Raw genomic sequence first — 25618 nt, forward strand, 5'->3', positions numbered from 1 at the left:
TTGGTCACAATCTGGCACCGTCCATCAGGAAACAGAGACAGCCTTCAGGTCTGGAAATCACACGGCCCCCCAAGCCCCCCGCCCCCAGCATGGCACAGGGAGATAGTAAGAACAGGCAGGGGTTTCTGAGGAGCCTGGCAGGGCAGGCCAGGGTGGCCCTTCACCTGCTTGGGGGGCTAGCAGTGTCTGCTGTGGGTTTGGGGAGCGGGACTGAGGCACCTGTCCTCTGCGTGCTCCGTGGGGTGTTCTGCACAGCACCGCAGGAGCAAAATCCTGCTCTTTCTGCCATTTCCTCAGGCGGCCTTCCTCATGCTGGGCCCCTGAGTGCCAGACCCGCCTCCGCCACTGCATGGGGCCAGATGTAACCAGATAGGACTGCTCCATCCATTCCTTGCTCATTTAACAAATGCTCGCCAGGCACACCCCTCCTCCACAGACCCCCTTGTCCCCTGACCCTTGCTCAGTAAATCAGTGATGAATGACCCCAGGACACACGGAAGCACAGGGAAATATGGGTGCCCTGAGGTGCAGGCTGGGGGGAGGCTTCGGACAGGAAGTCTCTGTGATGCATTTCTTCAGAAGTGAGCAATGCAGAACGGGGAGGGGCAGGGCAGGGTTTGCTGCTTGGTCCAGCCCGCTGGTCGCACCCTCTGTCAATAGAGGCTGGCCTTTATAAAGCTCCAGAAAGCCTCTGGGGAACGTTTCCTCCGTCACGCCAGCTCCCAGGGGGAAGGTGGGTCCACATCCAGCACCATGACCGAACTGGAGACCGCCATGGGCATGATCATTAGCGTCTTCGCCCGGTACGCAGGGGTGGAGGGCAGCAAGCAGAGCCTGACCAAGGGGGAGCTGAAGGTGCTCATGGAGAAGGAGCTCCCAGGCTTCTTGCAGGTGAGGGCCCACAGAGAGGGTCAGGGAGGACAGTGGGAGCACTGACCTGGTGGGGGCACGTGGGGAGGGCAGGGAGGACAGTGGGCCGGAGGGCAGGGAAGGCCCAAAGGGCTGCATGGCTGAACTGCCCTCCACCAGGGCTAGAGCCTCTGGAAGGAGGAGCCCCCCCACCCCAGGAATGGATCGGCTGCCCTGGGGGAGAGCCAGGAGCAGGTGTGGCTCCTGGGTCAGTCCTTGAAACCTGGAGTTGGAGCAGCAGTTCACTTGCTGCCAGAGTGGGGGGGAGCCCAGGGGGAGAGGGTGCCAGCCTGAACTGGGCTGCAGGACTGGGGGGGATCCAGGACCCACGGTGAGGTTGGGTGTGCTGGCCCCTCACAGCTGCACCCCTCTGAGGCTGCTGGCCACAACCACTCCTGCTGTCCCGTCTGCTCTGGCCGTCCTCCCAGCATTCCCGGGCCTGGTGTTAGTGGGGCTGACGGGGGTACAGACGCGAGGAGGTCCCACCCTGGCACTTTTCTGCCCAAGGGAGGCCTCCTCCGGGGACCTCAAAAAAGAGGCCCCGCCCTCCTCTGCCTCCTCCCTTCCTGCTCCCGCTCCTCCTTTCCCCACTATGCTCCTCTCATGTTCTTCACCCTCCAGCTGCTCTCCTGTCCCCTCCTCCCTCACTTCCTCCCCTTCCATCCTCCCCTCCTCTCCCTTTCCCCTTGCTCACCATCCATCTCTTCCTCTCTGACCGGGAGCTCTCAGCTCCAGCTTCCCTTCTTTCCCACTTCTCCCCTCGCCCTCCTGGCTCCCCTGGAACCCACCAAACCCCACTTAACTGCCCTCTAATGGGTCTACCCTGAGCTGATTCTTAAAAATGGAAGCCTAAAAGTTTCAGTCTTCAATTCAAACACAGTCTTTCAATATGTAAGGGCAGTGAGGATACAGTTCTTTAAATGAAGTTTGTTTTTGTCTACTATAAATACGTGTTTCTGGTAGAAAATGTAAAAATACAGAAATGTGGAGGCAAGAAATCCCCACCCAACACACTCTCCCTCTCTCAGCCTTTTCCCTTTGCAGGAGCTGAAAGCTGATGTGTGTCAAACTCTAGAGATGCAGTTTAATTTCTTTTTGAACTTAGAGCAGAGTCTCAAACTCCAGTGCTCACAGAAGGCCCCTGCCCGGGGTGGGGGTGGGGGACTGGGCGTGGGGACAGATGCTCTGATAAACTGCCAAGTTTGAGTCTAACCCGTGGGGATTTTAAACCAAAAGTTTGGGGATTGCAGGAGGGGCAGAGGCAAGTGGCTTGGGAACACAATTTGAGAACCAGTGGTTAAGGGGGGGATCCTAACGAAGGAACTTGGCAAGAGCAGGGGCTCAGGGCTGCTGTCTCCGGGGTCCAGCTGACACGGAAGCCCAGCCTGGGGTGCAGTCAGAGCTGCCATACTGGGGGGGGGGGAGCTGTTGGCTACAAACCTCAGGAGCCCCAGTGGGTGGCTGTGGGGCACTGGGCCAGGGACACCCCTGCACAGGGTGGTCCTTGGTGAGGCCGCACACTGGGGCAGACTCCCGTAGACTGCCTAGAGCCTTGGCATGCACACGCACACACACACACCCTGCCCACCACTGCCCCCCTACCGGGGTACCCGGGGAGGGGGAACTCTGTAGCCCCAACTTTCCCTGCCACCCCCCCACACACCACAGTGCCCAGGGGCTCTGCAGCCCCAGATTTCCCTGTGTCCGGGCTGGCCCTGAGAATCAGAGGCTCACTGCCTAGGAGGGTGTAGAGCACAGGCCCCCATGTGATCTGGTGAGGTGACGCGGCAAAGCTGGTGGGTACCCCCTCTACAGCATATCAAAACAGGCCAAAGGACACCCTCTCCCCAACTGGCCAGTGAGACACACGCTGCCTCCTGAGCTGCATGACGCAGTTCTGACCGGCCCTAGATCCAAGGGTGGGTCCCAGCAGCTCGCAACTGCCCAGAGCCCCGGGACTCGGGCCTCAGTGCCCCCAACGCCCTCACCCCCATCCCACCCTGCCAGCAGTGGCGCTGACCCCGGCCTCTGTCTCTAGACTAAAAGGGACAGGGACTCCGTGGACAAACTGCTCAAGGACCTGGATGCCAACGGGGATGCCGAAGTGGACTTCAGCGAGTTCATCGTGTTTGTGGCCACGCTCACGGCCGCCTGCCACCAGTACTTCGAGCGGGCGGGGCTCCCCTGATGCCCTGCAGGCTGGCTTCCAGAACCCTCTGGGCCAGCATCAGTAAAATACTTGTGAAAAGCTCCCCGTCTGGTGGAAATGGATTATTTCCTGACCCCTTCAGCGCCCCCACCCCCAACACAATGAGTCCGTGTATTTGTCACTTCGTGCTCCTGCCCAGGGGGAGATGAAGAGGGTAGGATGCGGGTCAGTGGGTAGGGGGCTACCTCCGGACTGCTCCCCGTGCTCCAGCAGACCGAGGCCCCGCTCCTGCTTCTGCGGGTGGGTCAGCACCCTGAGGGTGCCACCCTGTGCTGGACCCTCAGAAGCCCAGGGGACAGCGGGACAGCCACTCCTCAAACCTCGGAAGCCCGGGGGACAGCAGGCCAGCCACTCCTCAAACCCCCACCCCTGTTTCTTCAAACGCATTTTCAAGTCGCAGCTTTTTAACGCACTGATACTAGGTTTGGAGGTTTCGGTTTTTGCCACAAAGGCTGTAAAACACAGTAACAGAGAAGAACTGAATGACAGGAGGGGTGCCTGGGTGGCTAAGTCGGTTGAGTCTGACCTCTGCTGGGGTTATGATCCCAGGGTGGTGAGATCAGTCATGGGAGGGGCTCCCCACTGCACAGGGAGTCTGCTTGTCCCTCCCCCTGTCCCCTCTCCCCTATTCGTGCTCCCGCCAATGCACTCGCTGTCTAATAAAATCTTGAAAGAAAAAAGAAATGTATGACCCGTGAGGACTACAGTCCCTGCTGAACTCTGGCCCTCACGTGTTTTTCTAGCTGCCTGCCACCACGTTTGCAGCATGGGACACTGCCTTTAGAAAGAAAGGACGCCGGGTGGCGCAGCGGTTTAGCGCCTGCCTTCGGCCCAGGGTATGATCCTGGAGACCTGGGATGGTGGAGCCTGCTTCTCCCTCTGCCTGTGTCTCTGCCTCTCTCTGTCTCTCATGAATAAATAAGTAAAATCTTAAAAAAAAAAAAAAAAATAGAAAGGACGTTTAGAAACACGCCCCAGGTGAGGTCGAGGTCGTGGGTGTAAGGCTGGTAACCGGACCTGGTTTTGAGGCGCCCATCACCTTTGCAATACCAGCAGCAGAGGTCTCCCCTCGGCTTTGAAGTCGTTCCCACCAGAGCAGAACCCCCGGCCGCACCCCCGGCCGTGCTGGGGCAGCCCTGGGAGGCGGCACGGGCCCTGGGTAAGCGGCCAGCAGGCGCCCTGACCCCAGCCCAGAGGTCCTGATGCCCCAGGGCTGCGACCCCCCCAGATTCCGGGACATACGAGACCACAGCGCTTAAGCCACATTTAGCCAGTATCAGCCCCAGAACCACCCTGTGGTGCATACTTGTCCTTCGTTCTGTCTGTTCCACATCTGCACCCCTCATTGCTTACGCACCTTGGGCCACAAGTCTGTCTAACCGGTCTGGTTGAAAATACCAGATTCCTGCAACAAGTGTTGTCACATGACCTGGAACCCACCAATCGGAGTCACCCGTGCCTAGTCTGACAAGAGCTAGTGATGCTAAGGGAGGGTTCAAGGAGCCAGGTCTACTCAGGCAGGGTAGAGGCAAGGTGTTGGGGCAGAAGCGGGCATGATGAACTGAACCGTCCTGAGCTCAGAGGCAAGGCAAAGTTCCTCTCCGTCCAGTTCTGCAGTGTGGGCTGTTCCTGGAAGCGGCACCCTGAACCTCTTCCTGAGCCCTGGAAACTGCCTTACCTGTCCCGGGTCAGCTTCTGTGCCCCTAGGAACCCTGACCGATTTCGTCCATAAAGCTCTCAAATTCGTTATTTGAAGGCAAAGAATGTGCAACAGCAATAGTTACTGTAATAGTTAATAATTTTAATAACTATTCCATATATAATAACACATTACCATATATAATAACAGTAGTGACTTTATTAGTAATTCTTAACCAAAAGGAAAAAAGGCAGACTTTTAAAAGGATGAATCTGGGGCAGCCCAGGTGGCTCAGCGGTTTAGCACCGCCTTCAGCCCAGGGCCTGGTCCTGGAGACCTGGGATTGAGTCCCGTGTCCGGCTCCCTGCATGGGGCCTGCTTTTTCCTCTGCCTCTGGGTCTCTGCCTCTGTGTGTCTCTCATGAATAAATAAATAAAATCTTAAAAAAAAAGAAAGAAAATGTGGAAAATTAAAAAAAAAAAAAAAAGGATGAATCTAGAAAGAACTTCCTGACAAATTCAGAAACATTGCTGGCTTACAGACCTGGTTGCCTTCTGCTGTTCACGATAAATACTGAGTAAAAGATAGAGACTGGTGGCTACATTTCAGAGACAACATTGAGCTTTTATTTATTTATTTATTTAAATTTATGATAGAGAGAGAGAGGCAGAGAGACAGGCAGAGAAGCAGGCTCCATGCACCGGGAGCCCGACGTGGGATTCGATCCCGGGTCTCCAGGATCGCGCCCTGAGCCAAAGGCAGGCGCCAAACCGCTGTGCCACCCAGGGATCCCAACATTGAGCTTTTAAAAAGGTCTTGGGGCACCTGGGTGGCTCAGTCAGTTGAGCATCTTACTCTTGGTTTCAGCTCAGGTTGTGATCTCAGGGTCATGAGATCAAGCCCCATGTCAGGCTCAGCACAGAATCTGCTTAAGATTCTCTCTCCCTCTGACCCTCCACCCTATGCTCACTCACACTGTCTCTCAAATGAATAAATATTTTTGGTTTATTTTATTTTATTCATTCATGAGAGATACAGAGAGAGAGAGAGAGAAACAGAGAACACAGGCAGAGGGAGAAGCAGGCTCCATGCAGGGAGCCGGATGTGGGACTCGATCCCGGGACTGACTCCAGGATCAGGCCCTGGGCCGAAGGTGGTGCTAAACTGCTGAGCCACCCAGGGATCCCCCTGAATAAGTATTTTTAAAAAATAAAAAGGTCTTTAGCGTTCTTTTATTAATCACTTTAGAAATGTTCTAAATTTGGAAACTTATGGAAATCACAAGCTTACAGAAGTTAGAGTACAAAGAATTTAATTTTTCAGAAGGATCTGAGAATAAGCTGCTGACATGATCCATCAGCCCGAGTACTTGACTACGACTGTCCCCCACAAGGCACTCTCCTACAGAATCACAGTGCAGCCACTGAGATCAGGAAATGCACATGGACACACGACCACCAGCCCATCTCAAGACCCCATTCAAGTTTTGCCAATTGTTCTAACAGCATCTTTTATAAAGCAAAGGATCATGTTTATAGCAAACACGCCTCACTGCTGCATTTAGTTCTCGTGTCTGTTTGGTCTTCTTCAATCAGGAACAGTTCCCCAGTTTCACAGACCTTCGTGACCTTGACACTTTCGATGATTACAGGCTGTTATTTTGTAGAGTTTCCTTCCATTTGAGTTTATCTGATGTTTCCTCATGACTCAGGTCTGAGTTGGCAAGAAGTGATTCTTAAGCACTATCACTGTTACCACCACTGTCTGTTCTGATGACCACACTGCATCCCGTTTGGCAGCGGGGCCCATTCAAGCTGCGCTCTGTGTTCTGACCTATCCCAACCTTGTCTGAACACCCCTTGCTTTCTGTCACAGCAAGGTATCTGGATACATCTTATGCTCTCCCTGCCCTGGCTCTAGAACTGACCATTTCTCCAAGCACTTCTAGTTCCTTTTAGTGGAAAAGTAGTATTTAGAAGGGAAGATGATGGGGCGCCTGGGTGGTGCATTCTGTTAAGCATCTTGGCTTACAGATGCTTGGTGCACTCATGGTCTTGGCTCATGTGGTGAGGTCAGGGTCCATCAGGCTCCGCACTCAGCAGGGATTCTGTCTGGGATTCATTCCCTCTGTGTCCCCCGTCCCTCCCTTCTGTGTACATGTGAGTGCTCTCTCTCTCTCTAAAATAAAATAGGGCACCTGCGTGGCTCAGATGGTTGTGTGTCTGACTTCAGCTCAGGTCATGATCCCATGGTCCTGGGACTGAGCTCTGCATCAGACTCCCTGCTTAGCGAGGAGTCCACTTCTCCCTCTGCCCCTCCGCTGCTTGTGCTCTCCCAAATAAATAAAATCTTTAAAAAATAATAAATAAAAATTAAATTAAATTAAAAAGCCAAGATCAGAGAGCCAGGTATGCTCATTACTACTGGGGTGTCACTGCTTCCTGCTGCTTCCAATAGGCAGAATGTGAGAATATTTGTGTGTACATTAATTCGTATACACACATTATGGTTCTACATCGTTGTATAATATATACACAGAACCAAAAGTTCACTCAGATACCTCTAACTTCAATCCAATATCACGGAGTTCATTCTGGCATTCTTTTCTCATATTTCTCTCCCACTGCTGGCACCCCTTTTCCTGCATGGAAAACTTTTCCCTGATAAGCCTCTGATCCCTGTGCCAGTCTGACCCTGAATGCACACCCTCTCACCCCTTGGGCTGAGTCACATCACAGGTCTGGCCTCCTCTCTGGATGCCCTCCTTACCCCCTTCAGGCTCTGACAAGCTGCACGGAGTTGTCCCCATGTGTGGCTGCTCCCCTCACCCCACTTGGGCTCTGACCCCTGATCACCTTGGGGACTCCTAACCCTGCCTGGGTTTTCATTTCCCAGGTTGGGTTTCCCTCCCTCCAGCCACACTCCATAGATGTCTTCACCCTGCTTGGAGGGCTCTGACCCCTATGCCAGGCTGCCCCTCTGTAGGGATGTCCTCTCCACCCTGCCCAGGCTGAGCCCTGACCTGGGCCACTGTGGCTCCCTATTCCTCACCAAGACATCTACATCGGGCTGTTTGAGTGTGTAGTCTGCCCTCATTCGGTGATTTTATATTTACAAACTTGCCCACTCAGTAAAATATATTTGTAGCCCCAAAATCAATACTCGTGGAGCTTTCCTGGTCACTCACTGACATGTACAGCTGAGGGAGAATGACGTGGAACCCTGCCTTCTTGTTTCTGCTCACCTCGTACAAGTGTCTTTCTCACAGTCTGCATTTGGGAAGTGGAGGGGTTGTTGGTGACTTCAGTTTGAAATGGGCTCCAAGCCTAAGTGCTGAAGTTCTTCCCAGCATTTCTAACCACAAAAATAGTGAAGTGCCTTACAGAGAAAACACGTGTGTTAGATAAGATTCCATGAAGCGTGGGTTACAGTGCTGTTGGCTGGGAGTTCAACATTAATGAATCAAAAATATGCTAAATAAGGTATCTTCAAACACAAACACACATAAAACTAGGTTATTTTTTTTTAAAGATTCAATTTATTTATTCATGAGAGACAGAGAGACAGAGAGAGAGAGAGGCAGAGACACAGGCAGAGGGAGAAGCAGGCTCCATGCAGGGAGCCCGATACGGGACTCAATCCCAGGACTCCAGGATCACACCCTGGGGATGAAGGCAGATGCTCAACCGCTGAGCCACCCTGACATCCCAAAACTAGATTATGTATTGTTCGGTTGATGACAATGTGGCCAGACCTTGACAGAAACCTAAGCCTGTTCATCCCTTAGAGGCAGTGATCCATATTTGCTAACTCAGTGCTCATGGTGTCTTTATCACAAATGACAAGCACCGACTGTCTTCACAGACATGCACACAACTCTAAGAATTGCATCCAACTGGCAAAACTGCAGCCCTGCACATACCGAGTACCTACATTCTCTGTGCCCTCACGCAGGGAGTGGAGTGTGAAGACCCCACACCCTGAAGCTGCAGAGGCTGTGTCCAGACAGCATACATTGACAGAAGGAGGAGTTAGAGTCTGTAAGAGGTAAGAGGAAGGCTAGTCACAAGGAAGATGAACATCTTAAATGTGAACATTTGAGGACGAGGGAGAGGGCTCACTTCTGGGTAGTGACAGAGGAAAACCAGAGTGAGCCCACGCTGAGGGATGGAGAAATCCTTGTACATATGAGAAATATATATGGGGCGCCTGGGTGGACTCTTGGTTTCTGCTCAGGTCATGATGTCAGGGTCGTGAGATCACTGCCCCACGTTGAGCCCCGAGTCAGGCTCCACACTCAGTGCAGAATCCTAGAATTTCTCTCTCCCTCTGACCCTCCCACCAGCCCCTTCCTGCAGCATATTCCTTCTCGCAAATAAATAAATAGGAAAAAACAAAAACAAAAACAGAAAGAAAGAACTAACTACATATTTCGAATGAATGAATGTCTTTAGCACTCATCTCTAGGTAACATGCTACCAATTTCTCCTGCTTACCATTATCTCCAGCACTTAGAATGAAGTTCCAGGGGCAGAACTTTTGGAATGTCCGTTCACAGCCCCCAATGCCTAGAACAGTGTCTGATACATAGTAGGAGGTAAATAATACCGATAAGTAAAGACTTGTGCGGCAAAATGAATTTTGGAAATGGTTATAAGCAGGGACTCAACGTAGCCCAATCTGCTGCTAACTGTGAAGGAGAGGGACTGGCAATAAAACAAGCAGGGAGGCCAGTTAGGAGAGCACTGTGCTAGTGGTCTAGGGCAACTGGAGGGAGGTGGGGGAACCTAAGGTACAATCTGGCAAAGAATCGATGTGTGTCAGTGATAGTGAGGAAGGGGAAGAGATTGCTGAGGAGGAAGGAGGAATCAAGGACACTGGTTTCTGGCTGAGAAACTTTGGTTTGAATTATTTGCCCTGGTAAGCAGACACAATATTTTTTAAAGATTTATTTTTTAAAAATTATTTATTTATTCACACACAGATAGGCAGAGACACAGGCAGAGAGAAAAGCAGGATCCATGCAGGGAGCCTGATGCAGGACTTGATCCCAGGACCCCAGGATCATGAGCTGAGCCAGAGGCAGACACTCAACCACTGAGCCACCCAGGTGCCCTTTTTAAAAGACTTATATATTTATTTTTGAGAGAGAGAGAGAGAAAGAGCGAGCAAGGGAGCACACAAGAGCATACAAGTGAGAGGGAGAGGGAGACAAGCAGACTCCGTGCTCAGCATGAAGTCCAACTCAGGGCTGGATCCCATGACTGAGAGATCATGATCTGAGCTGAAACCAAGAGTCAAGTCAAGAGTCAGATGCTCAATCAACCAAGCCATCCAAGTGCCCCACAATTAAATTTACATACCAAATTGGTACACATTCATTCAATGAGCATTGAGTACAACCATATGGCCAATCAAGCATTGGTCTTTGTGCTAGGAATTTAGCAGTAAACAAAATTCCTGTCTTCAAGGGACTGACATTCTATAGGGAGAGGTCAGGCAATACACAAATTAATCATCATGTGGCAGGTAGTGAGAAGAAAAATAAAGGAGCATAGAGAGTAACAGGGATGGCTGTGTTGTTTTTAAAGAGGGAACATGGGGGCCTCTCCGGTAAGACAACCTGTAAGCAAGAAACTTGAAGGTGGCCTAGTGAGCTACGTGGATAGTGGATAATCACCTGTTCTCAGAAGAAACAGAACTCTGAGAAGTACCGCAACAAAACATGAGTGAAGATTCAGGCATCACAAGCCAGCTGCTGCAAGTGGTGGCTGGAGAATTTCCCAAGCCTTCTGGAAGAGAACACAGAATTTCAGACTCCAGAGCAAAGAGTTTGGGCACGACAGGCTCGTCCATGACAAATGATTTCAGAGCTGCTGACAGAAGGCAATTCAAATTTTCTAGCTGACTTAGAAGTTGTTTGAATTCCACGGACATGCAATCCAATTAGGGGAAAATTTATGAGTTAAAATAGGAAATCCACACAAAGCCCTGTATGCCTCTATGTTACTCTGCATCACAAGCATGAATGAAGACCACCAGCCTGTCACTATAGTGCTCTGCATTACAGCCAAGGGTTTAAAATGATTCGGAAGACTTAGGGCTCTGACCATGAAGGAGGCTTAGCATCAAGACCTAGGATAATGAAGAGATGAAATGTACTCCAATGAAGAAATATAATCTGTGGTCAGTTAATCAAGAGGAAACATGCATACACTGTGTACATCTATATACCACACACACACAAGTGCAGCAAGTTTTTCACCCTCAACGCATCTATTTCTAAGGGGCGCCTAGAGGGGCACTGGGGGGCTCAGCAATTCAGTCTGCCTTCAGCTCAGGGCATGATCCTGGGGTCCTGGGATTGAGTCCTGCATTGGGCTCCACATAGGGAGCCTGCTTCTCCCTCTGCCTGTGTCTCTGCCTCTCTCTCTCTCTCTCTCTCTCTTTCTCTCTCGAATAAATAAATAAAATCTTTGAATGAATGAATGAATGAATGAATGAGACGCCTAGGTGGCTCAGTGCGTAGTGTCTGGTCTTTGGTTCAGGTCATGATCCCAGGGTCCTGCGATCGAGTCTCGCATCAGGCTCCCTGGCCACAGGAGTCTGCTCCTCCCTCTACCCCTGACCCCACTCATTCTCTCTCCCCCCCTTTCTCTCTCACAGCAGATAAATAAAATCTTAAAAAAAAAAAATCAGTGACACAACTTATAACTAAATTTCCTGAGTCAAGGTCCATAATATCCCAAAGAGGTGCTTCTTCAGCCAACTCCTGGAATTAAGAGATCATGGAGCAACTAACCTGCAGTGCACATCAACAGGCCCCTATGAACCCCCCCAGGGCTGCAGGTCAATTGTTCTTGAGCTTCTAATGCCCCCACTGGCTTCTATTCTCAGAAGTTGTACTGCGCATTCTAGGGCAAGTTCCAGTCCCTTCCACATAGTGCTGAGTCCCTCCTCCTGCTCCCACATCCCTGGCCTCGGCTGGAAAGAAAGCACGTTATGCCTCCTGAGAGACTAAACACACTTTCTAGCATGATGAGGGGCAGGGGCTGGGACCAGGCATCTCTGCTGAGAGCTGAGTGTTTTGTCATATTATCCCCACGACAGCTGCCATGAGCAATTCTCTCACAGTTCCAGGCTCACAGAGAACCCAAACTTCAAGCAACTTGGTCCCACATGTGGATGGGCAGCAGCACTGAAAGGAGCGTGTCCATTTCAAAGGAAATTTATTAACCCACACAGGGGCCTTGGTCATCTGAACGTCACCTTTTAAAAAAAGGTTTTTGGGACATCTGCGTGGCTCAGTGGTTGAGCGTCTCCCTTTGCTCAGGGTGTGGTCCCAGGGTCCTGGGATGGAGTCCCACATTGGGCTCCCTGCATGGAGTCTGCTTCTCCCTCTGCCTGTGCCTCTGCCTCTGTGTGTCTCTCATGAATAAATAAAAAAATGAATAAATAAAATCAATTTTTTTAAATGTGTTTTATAGATCTTTGTTTTGCAAGGCGAATGAGCACTTAATTTATCACATGTCTGACTTCAATCTCAAATCTTGGTCAGGTCCATCCTGATAAACTAGAAAGGACTTTATGGGTCCTGGTGATGCCTCTTCTTCTCTCCAGTGTCCCCAGGCTACTTGTAGATGGTCTGTTTGATTTGATACTCGAAACCCTTGTTAACTGAGGGCATTCCGACAGTGAAGCGTATCCCATCATTCTCTATTCCAACTTTTTTTTAAAGATTATATTTATTCATTCATTAGAGACACACAGAGAGAGAGAGAGAGAGAGAGAGAGAGAGAGGCAGAGACACAGGCAGAGGGAGAAGCAGGCTCCATGCAGGGAGCCCGATGTGGGACTCAACCCCGGGGACTCCAGGATCACGCCCTGGGCTGAAGGCAGGTGCTAAACCATTGAGCCACCCAGGGATCCCTCTATTCCAACTTTTATTTGGGGCCAGCGATGTTGTCTAAATAAACTCACCTGACGGGTGATACCACATACACCAGACGATATGCCACAAGACATAGCTCTATTCCTGTGTCTCACAGGAATCAAAGTTCCAAAATACACACCCAACCATCTTCCAACTGCCTCCCTCCCAGTTTTTCCCAGTGCTCCCCAAAGCAGTCTCACCCCAACACTGGGCACCAGCCACACCCAAGCAGTGCCTTCCAGGCACCTCCACAGGTAGAAGATTCTGGCCCCACATCTACAGATGTCCCAAAGTTCCAGACGACAATCAGGTCACATAGCACCAGCAAAACACAATGTTGGCCACGCCCAACATTTTGAACACAGCAAAGTAACAAGAACGAACGTGGCCACTGAAACAACTCTGCATTAAGCCCCATTTCCATTATGAGAGTATTTCCCATACAGTTATTCTTCAGGAATCAAATACACTGGACGATCTAAACCCACATCAGGGTCACCAGCTGATGCCAGCACCCATCTTGTTAGGTCAGATCAAAGGACAAACATTAGAGGTCTTATCGTCCCCAGGCACAGCTGGACGGGCCAGGAAACACACAGACCCAGGTCCAAGAGCTGGAATGCTTGCTGATCATTCAAAGGAACGTGAAGGATGCAACCCCACAAGTTTATGCACATACAAGCAGTTGATCAACACTATCCTAACTACAGAATTACCAGATGTACTTAATCCAAAATCTCCAACATAAGAAATAAAGACATTTCTTAGATTCCAAGTCTCTCGAGAGCAAACAGACTGACCTCCATGGGACCAGAATAACTAAGTAACATCTGTGAACACGACTTGATTTTACCTCCAATCCATCAACTGTGTCCACCTTGTCAGCAGACCCCCACCCCAAATTTTGCCCTTAAAAACCCTCACTTGTAAGCCATTGGCAGTTTGGGACTTGGAACATGAGCCCCCTGTTCTCCTGGGTGGTACCACACCAAGGAACAGTCTATCTGGCTTCACTGCAAAAGCTCCAAGTCAGTCTTTTACTGACTTACTATGCTTCCAAGGGACGAATTCTCCTGCCCTAAGGGAGACTGTTACATGTGGATTAAAAACCACAGAAACAGGGGTGCCTGGATGGCTCAGTCGGTGAAGTGTCCACCTTTGGCTCAGGTCATGATCTCACGGTCTTGGGATAGAGCCCTCAGTGGGCTCCCTGCTCAGTGGGCAGCCTGCTTCTTCCTCTCCTCCCCAGTTGTGCTATCTCTGTCTCTCCTCTCTCAAATAAATAAGTAATGAAATCTTAAAAAGAAAAAAAAAAACTAACAGAATAAGACAGAATTAAAAAACAGAGTAAACAACAAGCTGTTTCAGCATCCATGAGGGGGCAGCCCATCCCTACCAGATGACCAGAATCCATCAGCTGTGAAGGTAAAGCACAACTGGAAGAAATCTGCCATCAAGACCCTGAGTTTCAGATTTCTGGAGTGGTGTTTAAAAAAAAAAAAAAAAAAAAACCTAAAAAAAACTTACCCACAAGAATGTCACTTCTTTCAGACTAGGTCCTCCGACGCATCTGTCTTCTAGAAGAACCTGGGCATTTCCGGCAAAGGCCTACAGCTTCACACTTCTCCGTTTCTTTCCCTGTGTTCTCACCCTCCCCTATTCTGCTCCATGGGCCAGATTTTCTTTGGTCTCCCCAGCACCACCCTCCTTAGCGCCTAGGCGGCTCTACCTCCAGCAGCTGTCCCTTTGGAAGGGGCTTTTCAGTTTTCCAAAGACGAACCTGAAGTTATTCTAATTTTTCTCTAATGACCAGCGGAGGTTGGGGGAAGCCTCAAAAATCATGAACACCTAGCCAAGGTAGCACGCACTCATTTTCCTCTTGACCTCAACTTTGCTCCCACTGCCCAATTTATGACACAGTAGGACTGAGGCTTCGCCTTCACCCCTACAATAGGACCACCACCCCGGAAGCGGAAGCTGTTTACTCGGGCCACTGCGGGGGTACTTGCAGCCATCACCGGGGTGGGCGTGTTTGCGGCACTTTCACGACAAGGCCCGGCCTCTTTACGGCCACACCTGGGCCCACTCCTGTGTGCAGGTGCGCGCACGCAGAGGGACCCTGCCTCGGGCGCGCGCACGTCCTCCACCACCTGCTTCCCGCGCCCTGCCCTGCCTCCCTTCTCCAGTCAGGCTTTGGGAGCCTGGTAGTGCTTTGATTACCTCCTCCGCTAGGGCATCCCTAGGCTTTTTCTTTTTCTTTATTTTATTTAAAAAGATTTTATTTATTTATTTATTATTTAAATGCCTTGGACAAGATTTATTTATTTATTTGGTTAACTAGGGATCGTGATGTCCGGGTCCTGGGATGGAGTCCTGCATCGGGCTCCCACGGGGAGCCTGCTTCTCTTTTTTTAAAAAAAGATTTTATTTATTTATTCAACAGAGAGAGACAGAGCACAAGCAGACGGAGAGGCAGGCAGAGAGAGAGAGAGAAACACGCTCCCTGCGGAGCTGGGTGCCCGATGGGGCTCCATCCCGGGACCCTGGGATCATGACCTGAGCTGAAGGCAGACGCTCTACCAATTGAGCCACCCAGGCGCCCCTTTATTTATTTATTTTTTTTAAGTGAAAGCAATTCTCCCTCCCTTGAATTTGAATAAGATGGGCTGATGTTTACTGCTCTAAGTGCTTAGATTAGGAACACGTGGGTGGCTCAGTGGTTGAGTATAGGCCTTTGGCTCAAGTCGTGATCCCAGGGTGCTGGGATGGAGTCCTGCTTGGGGCTCCCTGCAGGTGCCTGCTTCTCCCTCTGCCTGTGTCTCTGCCCCCCACCCTCCCGTCTCTTATGAATGAATAAACTTTTAAAATCTTTTTTAAAAATGTTGAGATTAATTCATTTCACCTCACAATGAACCTGTTAGATGAAAAACTGGCTAAAATCATGCTTAGGTCAGAATTTGAACCTGAGCTATTTTGGGTCTCCAGTCGCTGCCCTTACCTACAGCACATGCTCCCTCTTCTGAGACAGGCCCTTAGTCAAAAACCAGGGATCCTACCTGGCCTTTTCTCTATAATCCCCACCCCTTCCTCCCAGATTTTTGTTCTGGGGGGATGTTTCTCCAGATGCCTTGGGTGGTTCTAGTCAGTAGTTTTTTTTATCTCCCTTTGAGGTAGGGGAGCTGAAGGGAGTCCATTTTAGAAAGGCTCTATTTCTGCAATTTCTCTGCTACGTCACAGTTACTCTTGGTCTATATTTTGCATCTGAATTAACCAAAGAAGCTATGTTCCCACTTCAAAGGGGAAACAAGAAAGTTAATCTTTCTCTGAACTTTTGTCCTAAGCCCCCAAACACCTGATAACATCTACAAGGAGGCAGATCGCAAACATGTTCCAGGGCGTTAGTTTTGAAGAAATCTTAGCTGATGCTGGCATCGATAACCCCTACCTTCAATGATTTATAGAATTACACCTATTATTCACCTGCCACTTGCTTTTGATCGGGCCCTACCCTGGATTCCTGAAGGAACATGTATACTAGACTTCTTTCCAATATAGGCTCATCATTCTCCTTTCCTTTCTGAGTCTCCTAGACATGCTGTCTGCTATTATGTCACTCACACTATTCAATAAACTCTGTTTTTACTTTCTCCGGTTCACATCTCATTTCTGTCCTGTGCAAAGTTGGTCTTGCAGGGCACCCTCTGTGGATCCTTGGATCCAGCCTGCCTGCATCAACTTCATCAGACTGTGAGCAACCTACGATAAAGGACCACTTCCGATTCAGCTCTGTCCTTAACCCCTCCTGGCAGCCTGGACACAAGTAGGGCCTTAGGGAATGTTTTAGAGAGAAGGCCTCCTTTCTGAAAATGTAGGAGCCTCTGCCTACTGGAGGTTCCTTGAGGACAGGTTCTGGTCTCAGTCCCCACCACCTACAGGACCTGCAAAACAGCATGGGCCCAGTAAATGTTGTTTCAATATTCACTTAAAAAGTTATTGAGCACCGAGAGTATGCCATTGTGGAGTAGATGGAGTCTGTTTCCAGGCTTGTTCAACTGGTGCCATAATAGCAGTACTTTGGAGGGATGCTGTTTGCACAGTGCCACACATCAGAGCTTTGATTTTCCAGTCTCATAAAGACCAGTGATCCCAGCCTGAATCTCTGTCAGTGGGAAGATGCATAAGTGAGATGATGTGCAGGAAAGTGTTTTGCAAATGCCAAAGCACCAGTAGATGTAAGTGGTGATGGTATTATAACTATTATGACAGTGAATAGAGGTTATTTGATGCCAAAGGTATTGGAGTCAGACACATCCTGCATTAGGTCCTAGCCCCTCCAATTACTTGCCTTGGACAAGTTGGTTAACTCAAATACATATCTCTGGGTGTCAATTACCACCTGTTGCACTAGGGTAAGCATTGGACATATGATCCTTCATGATCATCTTATAATCTTTATAGTCCATAATAATTACATGATATAGTTTGCCCAAGATTTTATATCTTGTATCCTGAGTGTCCTCTTTCACTCTTCAGATGTTCCTGGTTTGATGAATTGGAATTTCTTAAAATTCTCACATGTTCATCGGAAGACATCATTTAAGAGAATGAAAATGCAAAGCCACAGAGTGGGAGAAGATATATGACAAAGGACTCATATTCAAACTGTATTGAGAACTTCTGTAGGTCAATAAGGAAAAGATAAATAGCTCAATTTAAAAATGGACAAGACTTGAGCCAGCACTTCACGGAAGAGAATATCCACAGGGCCCGTAAGTATATAAAAAGGCACTAAAGTTCACGATTCAACAGGGAAATGCAAATCAAAACCACAATGAGATAGTACTCACTATACATCCTAAAAGTGAAAATATTGACAATACCAAGTGTTGGGGAAAATATGGAAAGAAGCTGAGAACTCTTTTTTTTTTTTAAGATTTTATTTATTTATTCATGAGAGAGAGAGAGAGAGAAGCAGAGACACAGGCAGAGGGAGAAGCAGGCTCCACGCAGGGAGCCCGACGTGGGACTCGATTCTGGGACTCCAGGATCATACCCTGTGCTAAAGGCAGGTCCTAAACCGCTGAGCCACCCAGGCGTCCCAGAAGCTGAGAACTCTTAAAGTCACCAAGAATAGCAAGGTTTCAGGGACCATACTTTTATTTTTCTCCTCTTTCATTTCGATATAAGCAGCAAGAATAAACTAGGGATAATAGGATGCTCTTCATGGGTCTTGGACATGTTCTGTATCTTGATCCGGGTGGAGGTTACAGGATTGTGTGAACATATGCAAAAGATGCACTGAGGGGGCACCTGGGTGGCTCAGGGGTTGAGCTCAGGTCGTCATCCCAGAGTCCTGCTTCCAGTCCCACATCAGGCTTCCCACAGGAGCCTGCTTCTCCCACTGCCTAGGTCTCTGCGTCTCCCTCCGTGTCTCTCATGGATAAATAAAAATAAAATCTTAAAAGAAAAAAAAGATGCGCTGAGGATGTGCGCCTCTCACCACAGTCCTGTCACCTCTTCACATTCTACAGTCCTGCCTGCGAGCGCTGCGCGTGCACGAGCGCCCAGGGGCGGGGAGAGAGACGGGCGCGCGCGCGTCCGCGAGCGGAAGCCCAGGCGGGGGGCGGCGCGCGCATGCGTGCGGAGGGGCCGGAAGGAGAACGGCCGGGCCCGGAAGCGGGGCGGGCGGCCCGGCCGAAGCCGGCCATGGAGGGTGGTCCCGCCGGTCGGGCGTCGCCGCGCGAGGGGCCGGGCGAGGAGGAGGCCGAGCTCCAGGGAGCTGCCTGGAGCGGGGACAGCGGCAACGTGTCCCAGAGCCACAGCAGCGCTTCGGGGCCGTGGGAGGACGAGGGCCCCGAGCCGGGCGCGCCCGGCCGCGACCTGCCGCTGCTGCGCCGCGCCGCCGCGGGCTACGCCGCCTGCCTGCTTCCCGGAGCCGGGGCGCGGCCCGAGGTCGAGGCCCTGGACGCCAGCCTGGAGGACCTGCTCACCAGGGTGGACGAGTTCGTGGGCATGCTGGACATGCTGCGCGGGGACTCGTCCCACGTGGTCAGCGAGGGCGTGCCTCGCATCTACGCCAAGGCCACGGAGATGCGGCAGGTGTACAGCAAGATCGACCGGCTGGAGGCCTTCGTGGCGATGATCGGCGCCAGCGTGGCCAGGATGGAGGAGCAGGTGGCCCGGGCGGAGGCCGAGCTGGGCGCTTTCCCCAGCGCCTTCCGGAAGCTGCTGCACACGATCGCCGTGCCCTCCTTCTTCCACAAGGCGTCCTCCGGCAGGCCCCAACCGGGCGCCTACGAACCGCCCGTCCTGTTCCGGACCGAAGACCACTTCCCCTGCTGCAGCGAGAGACCTCAGGTCTGAGTCCGCGGGACGGCGCCGGTCGGGGGCGCTGCCCGAGAGCGCCCTCGGGCGTTAAGTCCCGGGGACGTGCTGGTGGCAGGCCGGCGGGGGGCTGCCTGTTGCATACCCGCGTGCCTCGCCGCCTGCGTGATTGCATGTGGTTTTCCGTGTCTCCCGAGCCGAAACGAGGCCTGCCTGGTCGGGGGGTCGTCGGGGAAGCTGAACGAACCAGCTCATCGGGGCGCTGCGGCACAACCGTTCTTTTTATGGGTTTTACAGCTCAACCAACAGTGTTCACCTTTCCAGAGTTTCTATATTTTATACGCTTAAGAAGAACTGCCGAGGGCTTCAGAGCCTTGTTATTTCCATCCTAATGGCGATTCCATTTTCTGTAGCTTAGTTTCAGGGTAGATGGTAAGTTATTTCACGTTCTATGAAGCTTTTCACATCATGGGTCGTAAACGGAAGGATCATACACTTTCTGAGAAGATGTATTGATTTATTGCAGCTAATTCTGAAGTTGAATTTGACACTGGGGCCTCAGAATCTTAATTTGTCCACGGCAAACGTCTGTGGTTGCTAACATTTTGGCTTATAACTTAAATATTAATAAAAATTCTAGCTTTTATCGGAAAAAGCTTTTCTTCTGAAAAGGACTTATTCCCTTTTTTGTTTGTTTGTTTGTTTGAAAATCCACCTGTTGTTCATGATTTTAGGGATAAGGAAAAGTGGCTTGGGAGTACCTCCTTGAGGATGTGAAAAATGTGAAAAGGCTCAGCTACTATTTCACAGAATTTTATGTTTCTTTCCTCTCAAAGTGAATAGTTAAATCACACGTGTGAATGACCAGTGTTAGGATTTTTGTCTTTTTCACCCGACAGCATAGAATCTTGCAGTTACAACAGGTCTTGGTCTTGATTTGAATCTTAATCTGTATTCTCCATTGGTCCTCCCAGACAGTAGACCTCAACTATGCACCCAGCTTAGGGTGTTTTTGTGTCATTTATCGAAGATCTCAGAGGTTGACAGGGCAGGTATAGCCTCCCTTAGCTGTGTACATCATGATAAATCCGATAATGCAATCTGCTTAGCTTTCATGGACCTTCCATATCGCACATTTACAGTGTTTATTCAGGAAGCTCATTGATGACAAAGAATCTCTGAATTTAGAAGCTGAAAGCACATGTAAGTTACATTTAATACTGGCCATCACTGGGAAGTCATTAGCATATCCCTATGACGTCACTGAATATGAAAATAGCTTTCCTTTTTTTTAAAATATTTTATTTATTCATTCATGAGAGAGACAGAGAGAGGCAGAGGGAGAAGCAGGCTCCATGCAGGGAGCCCGATGTGGGACTCCATCCCAGGTCTCCAGGATCACGCCCTGGGCTGAAGGGCTGAAGGTAGCGGTAAACCACTGAGCCACCCAGGCTGCCCCTGAAAATAGCTTTCTTATCTAATATCCATGTTGCTAAAATGCCTTTTTTATAAAGGACAATCTCTCTTTTTTTAAGATTTGTATTTATTCATGAGAGACAGAGAGGAAGGCAGAGACATAGGCAGAGGGAGAAGCAGGCTCCCTGCAGGGAGCCTGAAGCAGGACTCCATCCCAGGCCCCAAGATCATGACCTGAGCCAAAGGCAGACGCTCAGCCACTGAGCCAACCAGGTGCCCCAGCTAAAATGCTCTTTAAAAGGGGCACCCTGGGTGGCTCAACTGGTTAAGCACCTGCCTTGGGCTCAGGTCCTGGCCCCAGGGTCCTAGGATTGAGTTCCATATTAGGCTCCGTGCTCAGCGGGGACTCTGCTTCTCTGTCTCCCTCTGCCTGCCACTGCCCCTGCTCATGCTCTCTGTCAAATAAGCAAAATCTTTAAAAATAAAATAAAATTGTGGTTAATATTAAAAAGCAGGTAGTAATTAGGGCAGATTATGAAAAAATTAGAATTTTAAAGCTGAGATTTAATCTCTGCATAATAAAAACTCTAAATTCCAGAAAGCATTAAGTTCACAAGTAACACTTTAAAGAGTAACACTTTATTTTAGGAACATATAGTACTTATTTACTTTTATTACCTATAAAGTAAATTGGGTTGAGAAAATTAAAGTATAATAACCAGTAAAAGAATGAAATTCAGCTTGACATTTTTTAAAGTTAATCACATATAATTTTCTTTTTTTAATTTTTATTAATTTATGATAGTCGCACAGAGAGAGAGAGAGGCAGAGACATAGGCAGAGGGAGAAGCAGGCTCCATGCACCAGGAGCCCGACATGGGATTCGATCCCAGGTCTCCAGGATCGCGCCCTGGGCCAAAGGCAGGCACCAAACCGCTGCGCCACCCAGGGATCCCCACATATCATTTTCTGACAATACTTTAAAAAACAAGCCCTGGAAGCACCTCGCTGGCTTGGTGGGAAGAGTGTGCAGTTCTTAATCTTGGGGTTGTGAGTTTGATCCCCACGTTGGATATAGAGATTACTAAAAAATAAACTTATGGGGCAACCCAGGTGGCTCAGCAGTTTAGCGCCGCCTTCAGCCCAGGGCCTGATCCTGGAGACTGGGATCCAGTCCCACGTCGGGCTCCCTGCATGAAGCCTGCTTGTCCCTCTGCCTGTGTCTCTGCCTCTCTTTCTCTCTGTGTCTCTCATGAACAAATAATAAAATCTTTAAAATTAATAAATATTTTATTTAAGATTTTATTTTTAAGTAATCTCTACACCCAACATGGCATGAACCCACAACCCCGAGATCAGGAGCTGCATGCTGTACCAACTGGGCCAGCCAGGCACTCCAAATACAAACTTAAAAAAAAAAAAAAAGCCCTGGTTTAGATGACAACTTACATGATTACATGTGCAGCTTATCTCTAAGCAGCCTTGGGTTCTGAAAACTCTTGTGGTCACTTGTTCTTGAGGGTTCTAAATAGAGAGTGCAGGGCCTTGTTTGGAATGGGGCACTCGAAGCTGGTTTGCATAGTGTGGGACAAATGAAGCTCCTTTGTCTCAAGAACCAGGGTTGGGGGAGCCAGGCACACCTCTGCTCTGGCACTGCTACCCTCAGACCTCCTGACTCCTTCCTCCACTACCCCTGACCAACTGGAGATTTAAGGAAGGTCATTCTCACTCTAATAAGTCAATAAAATTTGGGGGGGACACTAGTTTTCATCATGGGTGACCCCAGCAGACCCATCTCTACTGCTGGGTCTGGAGCTCCCCCACTTAATAGAAGAATAAACAAGGATGGGGTTTAATAAACCTCGAGAGGAGGTATCCCATCAGTCTCACTGGAGTCCATCTGTTCTTCACTCTCACACCTGCTTATAGAGCACAGCTCTGCTTAGAGTGTCTGGGAGTCCATAGGACCTCCACCTAGTCCAAGGGCAGCCTCGGGCATCCGGGAGCCAGTTTATGAACATTCATGAAACGGTACTAATGAGCTAGTCAGTACCTTGTGGCTTCTTTTCCTCCTAGCCAGAACTTTGAGAAACGAGTCTTGGACCATGTGTAAGGAGGTGGATCCATTCACTGTAAATGGAAAAGTGCAGATAGAAAAGTGGATGGCTCAGTCCTTTTTTTTTTTTTTTTGCAAGATTTATTTATTTATGATAGACATATAGAGAGGCAGAGACACAGGAGGAGGGAGAAGCAGGCCGTATGCCAGGAGCCTGACGTGGGACTCGATCCCAGGACTCCAGGATCGCACCCTGGGCCAAAGGCAGGCACTAAACCGCTGAGCCACCCAGGGATTCCCTGGATGGCTCAGTCCATTAAATGTCTGCCTTCAGCTTAGGTCATGGTCCCAGGGTCCTGAGATCGAGCCCTGCTTTGAGCTCCCTACCTGGGTTCACTCACTGTCTCCCAAAACAAAACAAAAAGTGCAGCTCGTAGAATCAGTCTGGTGTGAACTTGCTAACTGTATGAACTAGGACAGGCTAGTCACATCCCTAAATGGCCAGATGGAAAGAACCACAAGGCTCCACAGTCTCCCAACTACACCCTCGTGGTACACAAGCAGCCACAGACCACATGTAGACAAATGTGCAGGGTGTGTGCAAATAAAACTTATAAACAGGTATTTCTTGAAACAAAAGACCTAACGAGAGCAAACTAATAATGGTCTGAATTTAAGATTTTAAACTACTTTGGCTGCCTCAAAAGGAGCAGCACATGGGAAAGCATTAGTTGGTTAGGTTTTTTTCCCCACTGCTGGTGAAAGCAAATGAGAGAGCTGGGCTCAGGACAGCAGAGAGAGAGCCAGGTCACCAGCTGTCTTCAGACCTCAGACAGTCACAAACAGCTGGAGGCCACCTTAGGTCTTACCTGCTTCGAGACCCGCCTTCTTTATCAGAAACAAAACTTCATGGACTCTCACACAGCAGTATCTTCTAAGGACTTCAGCTTAAAATGATTTGTTAATAGAGCTAACGGGGCTCAGTTGGTTGAGTGTCTGCCTTCAACTCAGGTCATGATCCCAGCATCCTGGGATAGAGCCCGTGTCACACTCCCTGCTCAGCGGGGAGTTTGCTTCTCCGGCTCCCTCTACCCCTCCCCCTGCTTGTGCGCTCGCGCATGTGCGCTCTCTCTCTCTCAAAAAAAAATAGAACTGACATCCAACTCATCAGTATGACTACAAGGACCACCCAGAACACATCCCAAATGCACCAAATGCCCATACCACAGTTAACCCATCTCACCTGGGCTGCTCAGCAGCTTCTTAAGTGGTTTTCTGCTTCCCTCAACCCCTCTCCAAGCCACTCTGCACACAGTAAGCAGCAGCCAGAGGTGTCTTTATTTATTTTTTTTAATTTGTATTTATTTATGATAGTCACAGAGAGAGAGAGAGAGAGAGAGGGGCAGAGACACAGGCAGAGGGAGAAGCAGGCTCCATGCACCGGGAGCCCGATGTGGGATTCGATCCCGGGTCTCCAGGATCGCGCCCTGGGCCAAAGGCAGGCGCCAAACCACTGTGCCACCCAGGGATCCCTAGAGGTGTCTTTAAAAACCACAGGCCAGGGATGCCTGGGTGGCTCTGGCTGAGCGTCTGTCTTTTGCTCAGGGCGTGATCCTGGGGTCCTGGGATGGGGTCCTGCATCAGGCTCTGCAGAGAACATGCTTCTCCCTCTATGTTTTTGCCTCTCTCTCTCTCTTTGTTTTTCATGAATGAATAAATAAAATCTAAAAAACAAAAAACCACAGGCCAGATAGATTGCCTAATACCATCATTAGCTTCTCTCTTTTTTTAAAAGATTTTATTTATTCATGAGAGAAACAGAGAGAGGCAGAGGGAGAAGCAGGCTGCATGCTGGGAGCCTGATACAGGACAAAGGCAGGCGCTAAACCGCTGAACCACCCAGGGATGCCCCCTACTATTGGCTTCTGGAGACATTAGAATGAGATCTGAATTCTGTTCTATGGCCTGCCACACCCTACAGGATCTGGCTCCCACCCCTGCAGTGACCTTGACTTGGGCCTCCTCTCTCCCCTTGCTCACACCCCTCCAGAATCTCAATCCTGAGAGAGAGCATGGTCTGCACCCCCTCCCTCTGGCAGGTGTGGGCTCCATCAGGCCTGCTGCCGGAGGCTGTACTGACAGCAGTAACATCCCTCAGGCCTCCAGAGTGAACCAATGGCCAGGCAAAAACCGGGTGCCCCACAAGGATCAGGAGGCAGAAAGGTGAATACAGTAATTCAGTCAAGTGTCTTCTGGGAACTGGAGCACCCAAGGAGGACTGAAGACACCAAGGAAAATAAGACCTGATTTTTCTTCTTCAAGAGCCTGATGGGCCAGCAGGTGAGCGGGTCAGATGGCCACTCGGTCCAATCCCAGGTTCAGGTAGGCTCAGGATTGAATTTGTTAATTTGGTGCAAGCTTTCCTGGGCGCTCTAAGAGGGCCACTTGTCCATTGTGCCCCAGGGATGTTGATAGAGAACTTCCAGAACTACCTTTTCTTTTTTTCTCTCTCTCTTTTATTCATTTATTTGAGAGAGAAATGAGCAGAGAAAGCGGGAGAGGGAGAAGCTGACGCCACTGAGCTGGTAGGCTGATGCAGGACTGGATCCCAGGACCCCAGGGTCATGACCCCAGCCGAAGGCAGACTCTTCAACTGAGCCCCCTAGGGCCCCCCAGAACTATCTTTCTGAAGAGACTGCTTCATGTGCCAAAAGGTTAAAAATCCCTTTCCAAAGCGGACCTCCACGGTTAGCTCCAGCCATAGGGAAGGGAATGCATCTTAGAATGAGAGATTCCCCTTTGTGTCTTCATCCCCGAGGGAGGCGAGCCCGTGGGGCGTCGGGTGGGCCCGGCCGAGGCTGGAGGCGGAGGCTGGAGGCCGGAGCTCCCGGGCGCGTCCCAGGCCCGGCCCAGGCCCCTCCTGCGGGACCGGCACCGGCACCGGCACCGGGACCGGGACCGCGCAGGAGGCTGGCTGGGGAGCTGCAGGAGCCGCGCCTTCCCGGCAGGGGGCGCCGCCGCAGCGAGAAAGGCCGCCCTGCAAGCGGCCGGTCCCGCCCCGCCTTCCGCAGCTGCGACCCCGGGTCGGGCCGTGGGCCCTGGAAGCTGCAGGATCAGAGCCCTCAGGCCCGG

At 50.2% G+C, this 25618-nt stretch overlaps 3 protein-coding genes across 3 annotated transcripts in view; 2 read left to right on the plus strand and 1 right to left on the minus strand.

Annotated features, from left to right (window-relative positions):
• Positions 1 to 25618, minus strand: part of PPP2R2C (protein phosphatase 2 regulatory subunit Bgamma) — a 947578-nt gene that overhangs the window by 325729 nt on the left and 596231 nt on the right. The window lies entirely within an intron of this gene.
• On the plus strand, positions 640 to 3161 carry LOC112653279 (S100 calcium binding protein P). The gene is made up of 2 exons (XM_025437271.3): positions 640 to 891; positions 2948 to 3161. The coding sequence occupies exons 1-2, from the start codon at positions 754 to 756 to the stop codon at positions 3095 to 3097; spliced, it is 288 nt and encodes a 95-aa protein (XP_025293056.1). The 5' UTR covers positions 640 to 753; the 3' UTR covers positions 3098 to 3161.
• Positions 18310 to 19685, plus strand: BLOC1S4 (biogenesis of lysosomal organelles complex 1 subunit 4). Its single transcript, XM_025437943.3, has one exon. It carries the CDS (start codon positions 18325 to 18327, stop codon positions 19051 to 19053), a length of 729 nt encoding a protein of 242 aa, XP_025293728.3. The 5' UTR covers positions 18310 to 18324; the 3' UTR covers positions 19054 to 19685.

The sequence above is a fragment of the Canis lupus genome, chromosome 3, assembly GCF_003254725.2.
Source record: "Canis lupus dingo isolate Sandy chromosome 3, ASM325472v2, whole genome shotgun sequence".
Lineage (NCBI taxonomy): Eukaryota > Metazoa > Chordata > Mammalia > Carnivora > Canidae > Canis > Canis lupus.